The following is an 18,008-nucleotide window of genomic DNA, read 5'->3' as shown; positions in this document are numbered from 1 at the left end:
GTTTGATGCAGCTTTGAGCAGCTAGAGGAGGAAGAGTTTCCCTCTACTCGCTGATGGAAAAGGAGAGGAGTAAATAAGGAGTCAGTCAGTCATAGCACAGAAAGTCAACTGCACCGAAAGAGGCAGTAAATGTTTCTTACTTACCATGGAAGGGATGTTTGCATCTTCATGAATCCAGGGACAAAGGAAAGTGAGTAAGCAACGTGGTTTGCCATTTATTTTTTGATCTGTCTAGGAGAAGGCAAGTATCTTAATGTTATTTGGCAAAAAAAAAAAAAAAGAAAAAGAAAAAAACGCTTATGTCAGTAGAAAAAGAAAATCAATGCCTAGAACTGTACCATTGATTTTAAAGGAAGAGAAAGGAGGAATATTTTTCGTGGTTAAGAGTGAAACAGTGTGATCTCTCTATCTCAAATTTCCCCCTCATTCCTCCCTCCCTCCCTCCCTCTGCTTCTCTTACAAACATTTATGAATGTCTGTTACATGGCATATTCTGGGCTACGTCTGACAGATTACAACACATCAGTGATGAGCTCTGCCCCCCATATCCCCACTGGTTTATTACAAACTTCAGATAGCCATTGTAGTGTCCTAGATTTATCATTTTAAAATCAGGGAAGACTGACATTCCCAAGTAACTTAAAAGCTACTTTTCAGTTTACAACTCCAAGACTGGAGCATGGGCTCATGATTCTCTGTCACCATCTAGAGACAATTTATACATATTGCAGGGCCAGTTCCTAGAAAACTACGTATAAAATCATCCCAGAAGTTATGGCTTTGCAAGTATTTATCAGCCCTAAAAAAGAGACTAGACATCTACAAATGAATGGAACTGCAAGTTTTTATCTTCTAGGTCTATAACTATGCAAGAAATGAGTCTCAGTTTCTGTGCCCAATCATGGAGGACTTGAATCTGTGGAGAGCAAAGATTGACTGGGGTATGGAAGAAGAGCTGTAAAATCAGTTAAGGATAAACCACTAACATTTAGTTCAAGAGGAGGCCTCTAGTCTCTAAAAAAAAATGGGCACTCAACAAAAAATGTCACAGAATAGGACTGGGAATCTGTACTATTTATCCAGGTTCTCACCTAGGGGAATTTTACCGACCAGGAAACATTTGGAAATCTCACAACATTTTGTTGCACTTTGGGGGCTGCTACTGGCATTTAATGAAGTAGACGCCAGAGATGCTGCTAAACATCCTATGTTTATAATGCATAGGATGATAGCCCCTACCACAAATGATTATCCAGCCCAAATCTCAGTACTGCTGAGGTTGAGAAACTCCACAATTGAGCATAGAGCATAGTTAAGGGTTGTTCTCCCAGACTTCAGCTCTGACCATGGCGAGTAACCTATATTATTAGCCCTAAAAGAGGAGGACCAGAAAAATATGGACAATTTCATGCAAATGTATCTTAATGGAGAGACACAAATCAGGGCCATGGTTATTTTTAGCTGAGTGTGGACAAGCCCTTCACCCTCCAGTTTCCGTCAGTGTTCACCTGATGATGCCGCTGACAGTGCTGTCAATCCCAGTCTCCTATTTTATTCAGTCCGTTGCTTGGTGACGTGACCTCCAGCAGTGTTTTACTGCATGTCTTTGATGTCCGGTTTCCTCTTGTGTCCAGTTCTTCACAGAATCATATAAAGCACTTAAGTCACCTGTGTCTGAATCACCCACAAGCGCTTACTACAAATGCACGCTTGGGCCCTACACCAAATCCATGGAGTCGGAATCACAGTGCTTCATGGCCTGGAAATCTGCATTTTTAAGCTAGCATTACAGGTGATTTTGACGTACATTCAAGTTTGAAACAGGATGTATGAAATAACAGAAATACACCATCACTTCTTAAAGTCCATTATAATGTGCTTCGAAAAATATATTCACTTACCCCTCAGGCTATCCTTTTGATGTAGCATGTTGAGTCCTATTTTACAGATTATAAAACAGGGGCCACAGGGCTTAAACAGATTAAGTAGGGAAACCCTAGTGATTTGTTTAGCCCTGATGTTCTGTGAGGCCTAGCTTCATGTTCCTTAGGCAGACCCATCACCTTCTCTGCCGCTACAGCCTGGGTTTACCTCTTCCCGGCTGCATTCCATAAAACCGACTATGTGTATTGAGCTATCACTTCATCGAGGCTTGACATGGACCTCATGTTAACTACTTCAGTACCCACAGGACTGAGCAGAGTAATACATCTACTTGCACTTCCACTACCACTACCCTCGTCCAAGCAAGACACTGTCATTGTGCCCCTTCATGCCAGCAACAGCTGCCTGGTTTATTTCTCTCTGGCCCTGCCTCAGCGCATCCAATCCCCACACTCGCTCAAAAAACGATTCACATTTTTTTATTATTGGACATGATGTTGCCTCCTACACCTACACAAACCCACATTCATTTAAATCTAATGGTTTCCAACATGCTTCGCCCCAGCTTACAAGGTCCAGCTGACCCAGCAACTGCTGTGTTTGCTTCTTCCTCTGGCCTGTAACACTTTTCACGTGGCAATCACTTAACTACCTTGAGACCCTCACTTATGCTGTGCCCCCTGTCCTAACATGCAAGATCCTACTCCCCTCTTCCCTTATAAAACCGATCCACTCTCTCTGGCCTTATTTTAAGTGTCAGCTCCTAACAGATGCCTTGCACGCATATGTGTGTGTGTGTGTGTGTGTATATATGTGTGTACATATATATACACACATATACACACATCTTATTCCCCCCATCTAAATTAGATTCTGCTGCCATCTAATTTAGGAGACTATTCGTTTCCTTTTTAGTATTTGTGTTCATTTTGCTTCTATTACTGTTGTTGAGCTATCCAATCAGATTCGTTTCCACTGGCCCGTGAGAATGTATTTTGTTCACCTCTGCAAACAGGGATCAAAGGATCAAATAAATGTCTTGAGTAAATGAACAGGCACACAGCAAATTGGATGCATATTCCTGGTGATGGCGTGCGCTGTTATAACTGATTTCTGTGGGTGTGGGTATCTGGGGCCAAGATTCAATCTCGAAGAGTGGGAAGCACGGTCACGTTGAGAAGAGAGAGAGAGAGAGATCCGGGAGAAGAGGGAGGCCCCCCGCGTGCCATGAGTTTTTACGTGCTGCAGACAGTGACAGGCTCATTGTTCTGGTCCTCCGGGCTGCCTCAGATTTGCTGACTCTGGGAAGCTAGGTTATCTTGTGCGCATCTGAGCCTCCTTTTCTTCATCTTTGTCAAGGAATTAACAATTTCCACCTGAAAAAGGTAGGGCCTGAGGCAAATGCGATACAGCAGGGGATAGCTCCCAGCACTTAGGAAGTGTTGAGGACGCTATCTCGATTCTTTCCCAGAAGAGTTGAAAATAAGAAGTCTGCACAGGCAGCGAAAAAGTCGCGCCACTCACCTGAGCCTTTCCTCTTCTGAACTCATCTCCCAGTGCGCTTAAATTACGTTTTCCAAGCCTGACCCTGGGCGCTCCCCTCCTTCTCACGGCGTTCTGTCCCTCCCTCTCCATCGCTCCCACCCAGCCTCCCCGCCCCCTTCGCCCCCTCCCTCGGAGCCGGAGCCGGGAATCCCACGCCCTTGCACCAGCCTGGGGGCTCGGACGAACCCGGGAGCCGCTGGTCGCCAATCACCGCGCGGTGGAGAGGCGGGCGCTCGGCTCCGGCGCGCTGGGGGAGCCAGCTGGCGCTGCCTTCTCCGTAGCCTCAGACGCTCACACCGACACAGACAGACGCACAGAAGGGCAGGCAGACACCGACAGAGTCTCCCAGCCGTTTGCGCTCCAGTCCCGGCCCAGGGAGCCCCCCGCACCCTCTGGGGTGCCGCAAACTGCAGCTCAGCAGGCCTGCGCCGGGAGAAGGGAGGGCGCGCAGACGGCCGGAGGAGGGGCGGTCCCAGCGCGCCCCTACTGCGATGTGAACGGCGGCAGCTCTCACCTGGAGCCGCACCTGGGGCGCCGAGCTCCGGGACTGCGGAAAGAATGTGCGCCGCTCGTGCGCTCCGCCTGCCGCGTCTGGCCACCAGCAGCCGCCGCGTCCGCACCTGACCATGGAGTGCGCCCTCCTGCTCGCGTGTGCCCTCCCGGCTGCGGGTTCGGGCCCGCCGAGGGGCCCGGCGGGACTGGGGCGCGTGGCCAAGGCAGGTGCCGCCGAGCGGAGCTCCGAGAGCGGGTGGCAGGGGGCGCCCGACGCCAGCCCCGCCGCGCCCCTCACGCGCGATGTCACCTTTTCTCTTGCAGGCGCTTCAGCTGTGCTGCCTCTGCTGTGCGTCGGTCGCCGCGGCCTTAGCCAGTGACAGCAGCAGCGGCGCCAGCGGATTAAATGATGGTTCGTATTTGCCCCCCACTCCCAAGAAGGGGCTTTCGCAGCACTTTGTCCCTTCCTTCCCCCAAAGAGAGAAAAGATGGAAAAGCGCACCCCCTAACCTGGCAGGTGTGCGCTGTCTTGGAAATGGTTCCTATTTGGAGAGGGGGGAAGGTTGGCAAGGAATGAACTTATCAAAAGAATCAGTGCCCCGAGCTGCAAGTCACATGAAAGCAAATACTATCCCTCCTTCACAGGTGGCTTGTTAAGAAGAACAAGAAAAAAAAAAATCTTAACTGTAGTGAGAAATTCGAAGGGAAGTGGACATTAACTAAGGAATTACTTATTTCCTCCCTCTCCTAACTCTTGATGGGGGAAGCTAATTCTTAGTGGGAGATGAAAGAATGTGAGCCTCTTTCCTCTCTCCATCTTTCCTCATTTTTCTCTCGACTTCTGTTCCTTTTCTATATCTTCTTTTTTCTTTCATTTCTGCTTCCCTTGTTTTACGGATGCCTAAGGCTGCTTTTAGAGAGAGGAAAGCAGGTGACTTGAGGTCTCTGAGTCTTTTATCTTTTCTGACGTTCCCCAGCCACTAACTTCCAGAAAATCCCTCACTTCTGTCATTTATTAACTTCCCCGTGGAGCCCAGAGGGAAATCCTTGTTTTGATTGTTTCCCATCAGCTACAGGAGAACAGCTGATTCCTGACGCAAGGTGTCTAGCAAAACCTTACAGTTCAACCTGGATTCTTTAGAATTCTGTAATTTTTGCAAGGTTATCTCCTTTTCTTGTCAGGGTAATGGGGAGTGGGGCAGGATGGAGTCATGGAGAAGGGATTCACTTTTTGTCCAAACAGGCTGCAGTTTCTAAAACCACCCCTCATTCTTATATCAGGATCAGATGGCTGGAGGCCACGTCCGACCCAGCCACCACCTTGTAAGGACCTCACCCTTACTCAGCTCCTGAAGTGATCAATCAGAGATCACTCTTTACAGGGGACACTGACTGCCCTTCTTCCATCAAAGACTGAATGTAACCAACAGCCTGTTATTCTCTGCTTGGAAACAAGCTGGTAGCAGGTGTCTGGGGCCGCTTGATGGCTGGTTCCATAGAAGGCTGGCTGGATAACGTTCCTACAGAGCCTTCCAAGTAAGAGCAGGCAGAGTTTCAGATGATTTGGGACAAGATGATTTGGTGAGAAACAAACTTCCTGCATATGTCAGGAATCTTTTTCATAGTTAAGTTTGACAGAAGGAGAAGGTAGACTTTCTCTAAGAACTTGCACATAATCAAGAGCCACATCCCTTTAAAGCAATATATCAGATTTTTAAGAGAAGAAAAATATTGTATATCTGGCTCAGATTTTGAAGGTTAAGAGAAGGGAAAAACTTTTCCCCCCATTATTGTAAAATATGTGTGTCAGTTATACAGCATTTTTAGTTAAAGGAGGGATTCAACAAGAAAAATGGGAGTGGGAGGACATAATATAAAAATGAAAGCTGCCCAAGGAATAAGTCACAGATGGTTCATAAACAGAAGAAAATTATTGTCTATTGGGGAGAATTCTTTTTTAATGTGAGCCTAATTAGGCCATCACTCATTGATCTTTGCTAGCTACAGGGGCTCCACTATTCCTTAGGTTTTTTTTTTTTTTTTTTTTTTTTCATTGGAGGAGGGGGAAGGTTGTTGACTGTTTAGGGAAAAGAGAAATTTCTCTTCCTTTTCCTCCTCAAGTAACTGGGGACCCAAGTGACTCAAACATACCTCGTCATTATTCAACAGCTTTCTAAAGACTTTCCAAAGTAGTTTCCCATTCTGTGCCTCGAAAGTGGAAATGCAGGCTGTTTTTTAATGCGCAGAGGGCATATTCCAAATCATTTTTGTGGGATGATGCTTTTCAGCTTCAATGTTTGGTGAAAGAAAACAGTGTGCTGGCTTTGCTTTTCAAATAGCAAATTGTATTTTAGCTCCTCTTTGGAACATTCAGCAATTAGTGCTGCTCTAGGGAGCAGTGGTGAAGGTATTTTTACACATGCCTTTCCAGGTGTCCCCTGATCTGCCACTCCTCCACCAACATGCCTGAGCAATTTTATACATCAGACTATATAGGAGGGTTCTGACAATTTTGAGGCATTTTTGTGCATGACTGTATTTTATGCTTACAATTAAATGGGATCATCCCTGTGAAAGCTCACAGTAAAATGCTAAGGGTGATACAAGTGCCAGAGTTTTCTTATCACACATAAATAATATTGGAAATATGAAAATGCTGTTGTTTGCCAATGATCTGAAATATCTGAAGCTACCCCACACTGTGAGTTAGGACTTGAAATGCAAACTCTGCCTCTGCCAAAATGCTCCCGATTCAGTTTAAGCACACAGAAATTAACCTCCTTGAAGAAATTTCCCGATTTTGTAGTTTTATGCTTATTAACTTTATCTTCCAAAAAATTAAATTTTATATATATGAATGGTTCTGTGGCCAATATTATAAAAGGCCCAGACCATTAAACATCAAAAGAGTGTTCTAAATCTCTCTCTAGACAATGAGAGATGATAAATTTTTCCATAGACATCCATGAAATTCATCAAAATCGTGCTTGGCTTTCGGGCACCTGTAGAAATGACTGTGGCAGAGTTAGTTGTAGAGACAGGTCTTCTGCTTCCTGTGCTCCTCTGAATTATATTTGATCTAGGTGCAAGGCAACAGGAACAAAGATATCTTTGAGCTTTGTGTTGTTCTTTGCCAGCTTGCTGGAAAGAGACCATTTGGAATTGTGGGCTCTGGGTGCTGACAGCTGAACTTTTCCCACTGCAGATTACGTCTTTGTCACGCCAGTAGAAGTAGACTCAGCCGGGTCATATATTTCACACGACATTTTGCACAACGGCAGGAAAAAGCGATCGGCGCAGAATGCCAGAAACTCCCTGCACTACCGATTTTCAGCATTTGGACAGGAACTGCACTTAGAACTTAAGCCCTCGGCGATTTTGAGCAGTCACTTTATTGTCCAGGTACTTGGAAAAGATGGTGCTTCAGAGACTCAGAAACCCGAGGTGCAGCAATGCTTCTACCAGGGATTTATCAGAAATGACAGCTCCTCCTCTGTCGCTGTGTCTACGTGTGCTGGCTTGGTAAGTACACCCCAGTCTGAGTTGAGCTCCCTCTTTCGTGTTTTGTGTAACTTGAATGAACAGATGTCTGCAATGTAAGTGCTCTTCCAGCCAACTCCACACATTCACACTGTCAGCCTTGATACTTCTAATATTCTCAATTGAATTAATCTAATCTGCTCCCAGAAAAAGAAAATATAATAGAACTTTAATTACCATTTAGAACAATCTTTTGATGTTTAATGGCCTGGGACTTTTCATTCTCCATGTTTGAGATGATCTCCAAGGAAATTAACTTGATGGATGCCATTCGCTTTGTAATGTCCCGGGAGACCAGGCATTCTATAAATCTAACAAGCTGCATGCATCTACATGGCTTTGAAATGGGAAAACTGTATTTCAATGTGAAATTGCATTCAGCAGCCCTGGTAAGGTCAACCTTCACTTTGCTGAAGGGAGGCCTTTTGTCTTCTTTGAACTAATCTGTTGCTGGTGTCGTGCTCACGTAAGACATCCTTTTAGAATGTGGTGTGCTGTGTTCCTGGGCTGGCAGGATTAAATGTGGCATCCAGGGAAGCAGAACCTTTTAAAAGCATTTGGGATCAGTGTTATTTGCTCCCTATGTAATCCTCATCTGCTGAGCACCAGGCCAAGAATATCAGTGTAAATGATACTCTTCTCAGGACTCAATCAAATATACGAGGCGCTAAATGTTGTTCTGGGTTGATTTCATTCTGTGTTGTGATTGAGAAGTGTCTTGAATTGACAGAAGAGTTTGTGTGTGTTGAGACACATGGCGATTATGCTCTGGCATGGCCAGAAGAAGGAAAACGTGAGAAAGCCCAAGTGAGGATGTAGTGAGTAATGTACATGGTACATCATGGCACAAAACAAGAGAGGTGGCTTGGGTGTGGGTGAATGTGGACTCCCATGTTCTTTGTTAGTTGAAACTTTCAGTTACTTTTTAATTTTTTTCCCCCTATTATGGCCTGAAATTCGGCTAAAACCTTTCATTACAACCACAATCATGGTATTCTTTCTTTGGTCTATTGAAAATGATGAACATGGCTCACCATTGACCTATATATTATAACACGGTTACATGCCTCTGTGTGTGCACACATGACTATATCTTGGTTTTTTGTTTGTTTGTTTGTTTTGTTGTGGCACATCTCCTGCTCTTTACTTAGCATCCCCTCTGTATTTCTCTTTCTTCTGTCTATTCCAGTATCCTAAAGGAGGAGTTTACACAACCCACCGTAGTGGCTTAAACTATCCCATTCCACATACCAGTAGTTAAAAGCAGTCTGCCCAGGTTCTAATTGCCAACCAGTATTTACTCATAAGACCTTAGACAAATTGTTTAACTCTTTGTTAAGTAGAGTTAACTATGCCTTAGTTTCTTTATTTCTAAGATGGGAATAACAAGAGTTTACATCACAGGGAAGTGGGGATTCAATGACTTCTTATGTGGAAAGTGCTATAGCAGTTCCTGGCAGGGAATAATTGCTCCATAGCTGTTCTGTTTTCAGCAAAACTTAGCCTCCTCATGTTTAGCACTCTCAGGACTTCACTCTGTGAGTGATGGAGAATCTGATCAATTGTCTCAAATTAATAATCTCATAGTAATAGATTAATATTATCAAAATTTCACATGAGTAGAATCAAAATTTTTCTGTATGAAGATTTCACAATGTTTTTATCCATTTTTTTTAAACTTTTAGGTTCAGGGGTACAAGTGAAGGTTTGTCATGTAGGTGAACTCATGTCACAAGGGTTTGTTATACAGATTATTTCATCACCCAGATATTAAGCCCAGTACCCAATGGTTATCTTTTCTGTTCCTCTCTCTTCTCCCACCCTCCACCCCAAGTAGACCCCAGTGTCTGTTGTTCCCTTCTTTGTGTTCATGAGTTCTCATCATTTAGCTCCCAATTATAAGTAAGAACGTGGGATTTGAATTTCTGTTCCTGCGTTAGTTTGCCAATGATAATAGCCTTCCTCTCCATCCATGTTCTTGCAAAAGACCTGATCTCGTTTATTTTTATGGCTGCATAGTATTCCATGGTGTATATGTACCACATTTTCTTCATCCAATCTGTCATTGATGGGCATTTAGGTTGATTCTATGTCTTTGCTATTGTGAATAGTGCTGCAATAAACATTCACATGCATGTGTCTTTATGGTAGAATGGTTTATGTTCCTCTCATACCTAGTAATGAGATTGCTGGGTTGAATGGTAATTCTGCTTTTAGCTCTTTGAAAAATTGCCATACTGCTTTCCACAATGGTTGAACTAATTTACACCCCCACCAGCAGTTTGGGGCTGTTATGACTGAACATTCTTGTATATGCATTTTGATGAACTTATGGACACATTCTGTTGCACACATGCCTAAGAATAAAGTTGTTGAGTCATAGAGTGTGTATAAATTGAGTTATTCCTTATCTGAAATGTTTGGGACCAGAAGTGTTGTGGATTTTCAATTTGGGGAGGATTTTGGAATATTTGCAGAATATATTCTGGTTGAGTATCTCTAAGGCAAAAATCTGAAATGCTCCAATAAGTATTTTCTTTAAGTGTCTTATCAGTACTCAAAAGTTTCAGATTTTAGAGCATTTCAGGATTTCCAGTTTTTGGATTAGGGGTACTCAACCTGTATATGTTCAGTTTTAATGAGTACCGACAAGCAGCTTTTCAAAGTGGTTGTACTAATTTAAACTCTCATCCCCAGTGTATGAGAGTTCCAGTTGCTCCAAATCCTCCTGAAGACTTGATATTGCCTATTTTTCCATTTTAGCTGTTCTGATTGATAGATGTGAAGTAGTACCACATTATGGGTGTAGTTTGCATTGTTCTGATGGTTAATGAAATTGAAGGCACTTTTTTGTTTACATTTTCTTATAGACATTGCTCAGCTTCTTTGGTTAATCAGGGGTTCATAACTCCTCTAAAGTTAATTAGCAGCTATAGTAACGGATTCAGAATTGTAGATGATTCAAGAGTTCAGAAAAGGAACAAGACTTTAACAGGCTTGTTGGAGAGACTCATCAAGTTAACATGCCAGGAGAGACAGCCACTCTTCTTCTATTAATACAGAAACTGAGAAGAGATGAACGAGACTGGGAGATGAAACTTCTTCACCTGAAGTTTATGTATCAGTGTTTCTCTGAGTGGGGCCAGACCACTGGCCTTAGGATCCTTTTGGATGTGGTAGCAATTTTCTAGTGTGCATGCATTATATATTAGGAAAGCAATGTCACCTTTAAATGATTTGACAAAGTACTAATAGGAATCTCCCATTATCTTGACTGCTAGAGAAATCCCCAAAGAAAGTGAAAAATGGTAGAACGGTTATAATAGTGAATACATACGTACATACATACGTATAAGCAGACATGCATGCATACATACTCCAGCTAAAATTTTTCTAGCAGAGAATTTGCCTTAATCATTCAGAATTAACCTGTTTGAAATATTTGTAATAATTTCTTAAAATGCACCCATCTCTCCTGCCAACTCACAGGTCTCACTTTATTCCAGAATTGAGGTAGTTGTTACTTACTTGGAATAATTCATGAAACAGGGGTTGCACACTTCCCTGAGTAAATACTGCCTACTGTTATGTTTAGAGATGATTGTTTTAAAATTTTGAATGCTTTTATAGGGTAACCTAGAAAAGGTCACCCCTGTCTTCTATACCAGGTGGCCTTATAATCTGTGAAGGTACTAGGATTTGCAGCCTTTGTCCCAGAATCTCAGAGGTACAGATTAACCTAATCTAATGGTGATCTGACATGTCTGTCATTTCTACTATATCCAGCCTCCCTCTGACTAGCACAGGGATGAGAAAGTCATTACATCCAGCAAGCCATGACATTGGTGGAGACTCTTCATCTTGCTGTTGAACCACAATCTTAAAATTTTTACATGTATTTCTTAATTTTGTCTTCCAACAGAACAAACTTGCATGTTTCTTCCTATGTACTAAGAGATCTAAGAAATTTTACTGCTCAAAAATAGTCTAAGTGATCCTTTTTGTCAGGACAGTGATTATCAGAATGTGATCAACTATGATTAGCTTCACTTGAAGGGCTGGAAATGTGAATTCCTTTGTCTACAACAGAAGCTCAGGGAGGCTGGACACAGGAAGGTATATTTTTAATTCTCCAGATGATTCTGATGCATACGAATATCTGAGAACCACTTAGTGAAAATGCTTGTATTTTTAGAACTTGTTAGAAAGACACATTGACTCATCATTTTTTATTGTTCTTATGTTTTTAGAGACAGGGTCTTACTCTGTCATCTGGGCTTAAGTACAGTGGTATAATCATGGCTCACTGGAGCCTCAACTTCCCAGGCTTAAGCAACACTCCCAACTCAGCCCCCCAAGTAGCTGGGACTACAGGCACGTACCACCACACCAGGCCAATTTTTGTAGAGGCGAGGTTTTGCCATGTTCCCCAGGCTGGCCTCAAATTTCTGGGCTCAAGCAATCTTCCTGCCTCAGCCTCCCAAAGTGCTGGGATTACCAGGCTTGAGCCACCACACCCCACCCTATTCTTTTTTCATTCGACAACTATTAGCCTCTAGTGTGCAGGCACTGTTGAGAGCATGGTAGATGAAGCTTACCAACAAGATGGATGTTAGATCCGAGTCGTAGAGCTTACAATCTAGGGAAGAGAATGGAGCAATACTTTTAGACCTGGAAACTGCTATTTTTATTGTGAACCAAGCTGTGACTCAACCCTGAAACAAGGAGTTTACAGAGTATGGTTTTAGAAAAGTGGGGAGCCGGTCAAGTTATTGCCAAAATGCAACCTCTCTGAGCTGTACAATGCATATTAGCATATTGACAAGTCAGAAATGTCTTATATTAAAGACACCTGTTTAACTCTTTTTATACCTAGAGTTTCTCTAACTTCTTTAGCCAATGAAAATTTTTTTTTTCCAAGGAGCATCTCTTCAGTTTGGTGGTGACATGAAAAACATCAACACAATGGTTCCCAAAAGAGATACTATAATATTATGTATTAATTTTTAACTGTTAAGATATGCTCCAGGAATAAGTGCTTTATGGTCATACAAGTTAGGGAAAATTTAGAGGTTTAAAGGAAGCTAAAAAAAATCTTTAACATATTTCATACCTTTTAATACGCTAATATGCATTGTGAAGTGCCAAGAGGTAGGATTTCCATACTAATTTGACCACTTCTCCCCACCAACTCCCCGTTTTTTTTGTTTGTTTGTTTGTTTATTTTTTTGATATGGAGTCTCGCTCTGTTGCCCAGGCTGGAGCGCAGGATCTCGGCTCACTGCAACCTCTGTCTCCCAGATTCAAGCGATTCTCCTGCCTCAGCCTCCCAAGCAGCTGGGATTACAGGCATCCACCACCATGCCTGGCTAATTTTTTTGGTATTTTTAGTAGAGATGGGGTTTCACCATGTTGGCCAGGCTGGTCTTGAACTCCTCACCTCAGGTGATCTGCCCACCTCAGCCTCCCAAAGTGCCAGAATTACAGGTGTGAGCCACCGTGCCCGGCCCACTCCTCCTCTTTTTGAACCACACTTCCATCAACATCTTGTACCAGGGTTCTGCGGTTCACCCTAAAAGAGCAGTTCCTAAGTCTGAGATTATTTGTACTTTACTTGTACCTGACATGTGTTCCGGTTGGGGAAATGCACCCCTTGCTTAAGAAATTCTAAACCAAGCTCCATTCTTCATGTGAAGATTGATTGAAAAGACATGCAAAAACTGTCAGTCATATTGCATTTCTGCCCAGCTTTGTAATACATGGGTGAGTTTACCATTGATGAATAACTTCAGTGAAGGCCCAACTGGCAAGAGTAGTGGACTGCTTTGCTGTTTCTCTTGGATCTTCTGCCCGGTGTCTGATTACCATCCAGCCTTAGCACTGCATCTGATGCTCTGAGTGGAGTATGTACCGTGATCAAGGCTGCCATGAGAACCCCCTCCAGCCTCAATTCCTGATGCATCATCCAATTTTGTCACTCGGTTTCCCCTCATTTCTCTTTTCTTTGTCCCCAACAATTAAACCGTAAGTGGCGTTTCTCCCCCATGGCTGGCTGCCCTAATGTCCCCATTGTATCTTTTTTTTAGTGGTGGCCTTTTTTAGACTACAACTGCAGTGACCCATTCTCCAGACAGCCTGGGTTCTTGCAGAACTTTGGAAGCAATTGGATTTCAATAGGCGGTAGGGACGCTTTGATCTCCCCCTTTCAAAAGTATTTTATGACTCAGAAAGCTCAGTCATTGAGTTGTTTGTTGCTGGTCACTGCCTGCCAAACAGTCTTTACAAAGCTGATTTCCATTCATAAAAGGGCTGAAGTTGAATGACCTTCGTCCATGGCGGGCAGAAAGAAACTAGGCTCAGCTGCTTTGGAGGGCCTTGTTAGCTAGTAGGGGTTTGTTGAATTACATATACCCCCTTGGAGCTTTTCGGTCACTTGAGAGGATCACGTGAAGTTATCCCCAGGATTAGCCTGGGTTGTATTTACGTGTTTTGTGAGACAGGCTAACTGAAATCAGTGATGTTTTCTTAGGCTATTACTCAATTCATCAAGAAAGGTTAAAAAGTTTTTTTTGTTGTTTTGTTTTGACTTCTCTTCAGACATGATTTGTGAAGAGAATTATTTGCTCATAACAAACTTGTAGCAAAATGCCAGATCAAACTCCTTTTTAAAAAGAATAGCCAAGGTTCTTGCCAGAGAGCAGGACCCCAAGGTGACTAAGGTCAGTTTGAGGGGGTCTCACATGGGAGGCTGAAAGGCCAGTCCTTCCTGCCTGTGCTGCCTGACTTTTTTTTTTTTTGAGACGGAGTTTCGCTCTTGTTGCCCAGGCTGGAGTGCAATGGTGTGATCTTGGCTCACTGCAACCTCTGCCTCACAGGTTCAAGCAATTCTCCTGCTTCAGCCTGCTGAGTAGCTGGGATTACAGGCATGCACCGCCATGTCTGGCTAATTTTGTATTTTTTGTAGGAACGGGGTTTCTCCTTGTTGGTCAGGCTGGTCTTGAACTCCTGACCTTAGGTGATCCACCTGCCTTGGCCTCCCAAAGTGCTGGGATTACAGGCATGAGCCACCATGCCTGGCCTGCCTGCCTTTTTGGGTATGACCACTAAGGCTTCAGGCTCCCCAAGTCCTGTGTTGTTAAGTATTGGGCTTCCTTCATGTCTCTGGGCCTTGGTTTTCTCATCTGTAAAGTGGGAACGGTACCTCTTTTTCTCTCATAAGATTGTGAAGATTTATGAGTGCTTAGCTTGGTATTCGGTGGAAGCTCCATGCTTGATTAGTCTTGACTTTGAACTAGGAGAAGGTCTGGGAAGGAAATGGCCATTGGAGTCACCCATAACACACACATATTCTCTCTCTCTCTCTACCGGCTACCACCCCTGTCTTGCCTTAAGGCCTTTTAAAGTTCAACCCTGTCAGAACAGGAAATGAACACTTTGATACTGGCAATTCTCCTTGCGGGAATGTTTGGAGATCTTGTAGGAGGGGAAAGTAACCACTACTTTATAAACTGAAGACATAAAATGAGAAAAAGAATCAAAGAGGAGTATCAACGGATAGATAATGATTTGCATCAATTCATGTATGATGAAGCAGCGTAGTGTAATGTCTTTGGGCTGAGACTCTGAAGTTCCATCTCTTGTCTTTGCTAGCTACATAACACAGGGAAAACTCTTTATCCTGGCTATGCTTTCTTTCTTCATTGATAAGTTGAGAATAATGATGGTACTTCTCTCATGGGGGCTATGGATGCTTAATTGAAAGAAAAATATTCTATGTGCATAGTTAGAATGATATTATTACTATATCATTATCAAAACCAATATCATTACCTGGCACATAGTGATAATATCAGTTGTGATAATGATATAGTACTAATTATCATTATTGCAGACCTTCCTCTGCAAAGGAGTTTTCAAAATTGACTGCTGACAGTTCTTACAACCCACAGGCAGAAAAGAGTTTCAGCCTAGATAAAAACATAACAGTTAATATTTATTAACTACTCTGGCTATTAACACTGGAGCCATTGAGAAGAGATTCAGCTAAAACACACAGGGAGGCCTTTAGAATATTTAACTGCGAGCTGGCATGATAAGTAGTTAACGTCTGAGGTGTAGGATTTTTTTTTAGTAAGGCACTTCAAAAGGACCTGGGAACTTGAAAAGAAAAATATGTATAGGTCCCACCTCTGAAAATTCGGTAGATCCTGGGTAGAGCCTAGGAATTCAAGTTTAATAAAGGAAAGAAAAGCTTCACGTATGGGGGACTCAGTCATTGTCCTCAAGGTGTCTGAACAGGACCTTCAGTGGAAACGAGACTGCCTGAACCTCTCTGGGAGAGTTGTTTTTGCTTTGTGGAATGCATCACACCATATAAGTGTGACTGTCAATGCACAGCCTAGCATTATCTGGTAGGTATTCTAAGGAGGGAAGTGGGGTGGCTAGTGTGAATCAAAATGTAGAGATTGTTCTTGTTTATATAAGACTTTCAGTAGTAAGTAGAAAACTCCATCTCAGGCTATGTTAAGCATAAAAAATATGCATTTTTTTGGCTCTGGAATAATCTTCCTAATTCATCTTTTCCTTCCTCTATCCCTCCCTCCTTTCTTTCTTCTTTCCTTTCTTCCCTTCTCCCTCCTTTTTTCTCTCCTTTCTTCTTTTCCTTCCTCCCTACCTCCTTCCTTTCTTTCTCCCTCCCTTCCTTCCTCTTTTTTTTTCACCCTCCTCTCTTCTTCCCTCGCTCTCCATCTCCCTGCATCTCTTCCTTCCTCCCTTGTACTAGGATTGGCTAGCTTTCAGCAAGGCTAGATCCAAGGTATCCAATGATGTCACCACTGTTCTCTTTCTGTTGGCTCTTCTTGCTTCTGCTTGGCTTCCTTCTGCATGTGTGGCCACCTGAGATGAAGATTTCAACACTTCCTTGGGTACCTGGCATCTCCTGTGACTTATTCAGCAATATACTCCACAGGTGGACCCTATATAATACCTGAGAAGAAGTATGTGGGGCTGAGAGCTTTATATGGTCTCTCACCTATCTGCAAGCCTCAGAGGACCACATTAAATTTGTCTCTGTATCCAAACAAGACTAAACCATATTTTTATTTATGGATTGGTCTGTGAATTAATGCACAGAAGCAGGTCTGGAATGATGCATAGCAGACTGAGGGCTGCACAGTTTTTGGCTGGACACTCTTCATGAAACCAGAGCTTATTATTTCTGGAAGTTGTGTGTGTGGTTAAAACATACATAAATTGCATTAGCCAAACATCTTGTTTGGTGGGGGAAGAGGGATTACTTAAAAACAATGTATATTTTGGAGGGTTTTTTTATTACTATGCATAGATCTATTTTATTCTTTTAATTACTGCATATTTATTTTCTTCTGATTAATGTTTATTTCCAGGATTTTTTTGTGATGCTGCTGAAAATAACATGGAGATATATGACACTTCTTGGTTGCATGCAATTGTATATTTTATGAGGAGGGTAGGGAGAGAGAGACCTACTTTGTGAAAAGCTGACATGTCAAATACATATGGGACATCAGCTGTAGCCAGATATGGCTTGCCAACATTGACATTAACCACCCAGTTTCACCATCATCAATACCTTGCTTGTATAACATGCAAAGTTACTGAGAACTCATTTCATCCTTGTTTTCCATAAGCCTAGGGCAGTGGCTTAGAAAGTTCTCTCCAGAAGACCCTAAATGTGGGTGAAATTGCGTGGTTTCCCACCATGAGCAATAAACAGTTTAAGAGAAAGTGGTACTGATAAATATCTGAAGTCTAAATATAAACAGGCCTAATGATAGCACTAAGGCTTTCGTGACCAAAAACATTTGCTTGGACTTTGTACACGTCTCTGTGAACAAACCCAGGAGTTCCTCTTCAGTCACATCAAGTTTTTCCCATGAAAGCCCGTTCCCACGGTTTTCTATCCAATTACAGAGCAAAATACACTCAAATACCATAATGCAAGTCTGGTGAGAGTGTTCTGTCTGGACAGCAAGCTCACCTCTCCTGAAGGGATGCTTTTGATGTATCTAAGGATTTCATTTTCAGCTGAATTCCTTTGATTGCTTTTTCATGCTGCTGAGCTTGGGAATATTTTATCTGCCCCTTATTACCACTACAAGTCAAAGGGGCATGCTTTCTAATATAAATTATATAGTGCACATCACTAATTTACTACAAGTCAGCTATGTGCACACCCTTATTTGAGAGACGGCACTTGAAAGGGATTGAGATAAGCTGGTAAAAGGAGATTATCTTTCTGCTGATTTACCGAGTTCTGCTACAACAGAGTACTTTTTAGTGTCTGTGGGTTCACCCTGTGATTTTACAATTCCTCATCTCCTTTTTCTATTTAACTTTGCCTCTTCTAGGAGGTAAATGAAGTGTTACTCAAAATTAATTTTCTGTGGGTAAATACTGCATGCAGTCTTTTTTTCCCCCTGCCTTAATTATTGAGTCTATGTCTGTTTTATGCTGTGAAGAGACGTAATGGGAAAAAAATATTACCGCAATGCACTTTCACTCTTTAA

The 18,008-nt window shown here is 42.7% G+C and overlaps 1 protein-coding gene across 3 annotated transcripts in view; it reads left to right on the top strand.

The window, feature by feature from the left end:
* The first annotated feature begins 4,055 nt into the window (after nucleotides 1–4,055).
* ADAMTS18 (ADAM metallopeptidase with thrombospondin type 1 motif 18) overlaps nucleotides 4,056–18,008 on the top strand; it is a 152,965-nt gene continuing 139,012 nt past the window's right edge. The window contains exons 1-3 of one of the 3 annotated variants that reach the window (XM_054453617.2): nucleotides 4,056–4,145; nucleotides 4,246–4,333; nucleotides 7,127–7,443. In XM_054453617.2, the coding sequence (XP_054309592.2) occupies nucleotides 4,056–4,145; nucleotides 4,246–4,333; nucleotides 7,127–7,443 (495 nt within the window). Of the gene's footprint in view, nucleotides 4,146–4,235; nucleotides 4,334–7,126; nucleotides 7,444–18,008 lie in introns of those variants that run through there. The other 2 variants (XM_063654104.1, XM_054453618.2) reach the window with 2 other exon arrangements.

The sequence above is a fragment of the Pongo pygmaeus genome, chromosome 18, assembly GCF_028885625.2.
Source record: "Pongo pygmaeus isolate AG05252 chromosome 18, NHGRI_mPonPyg2-v2.0_pri, whole genome shotgun sequence".
NCBI classification, from domain to species: domain Eukaryota; kingdom Metazoa; phylum Chordata; class Mammalia; order Primates; family Hominidae; genus Pongo; species Pongo pygmaeus.
The sequence above is the reverse complement of the archived record's forward strand: the minus strand, read 5'-3'. Positions and strand labels throughout refer to the sequence as shown.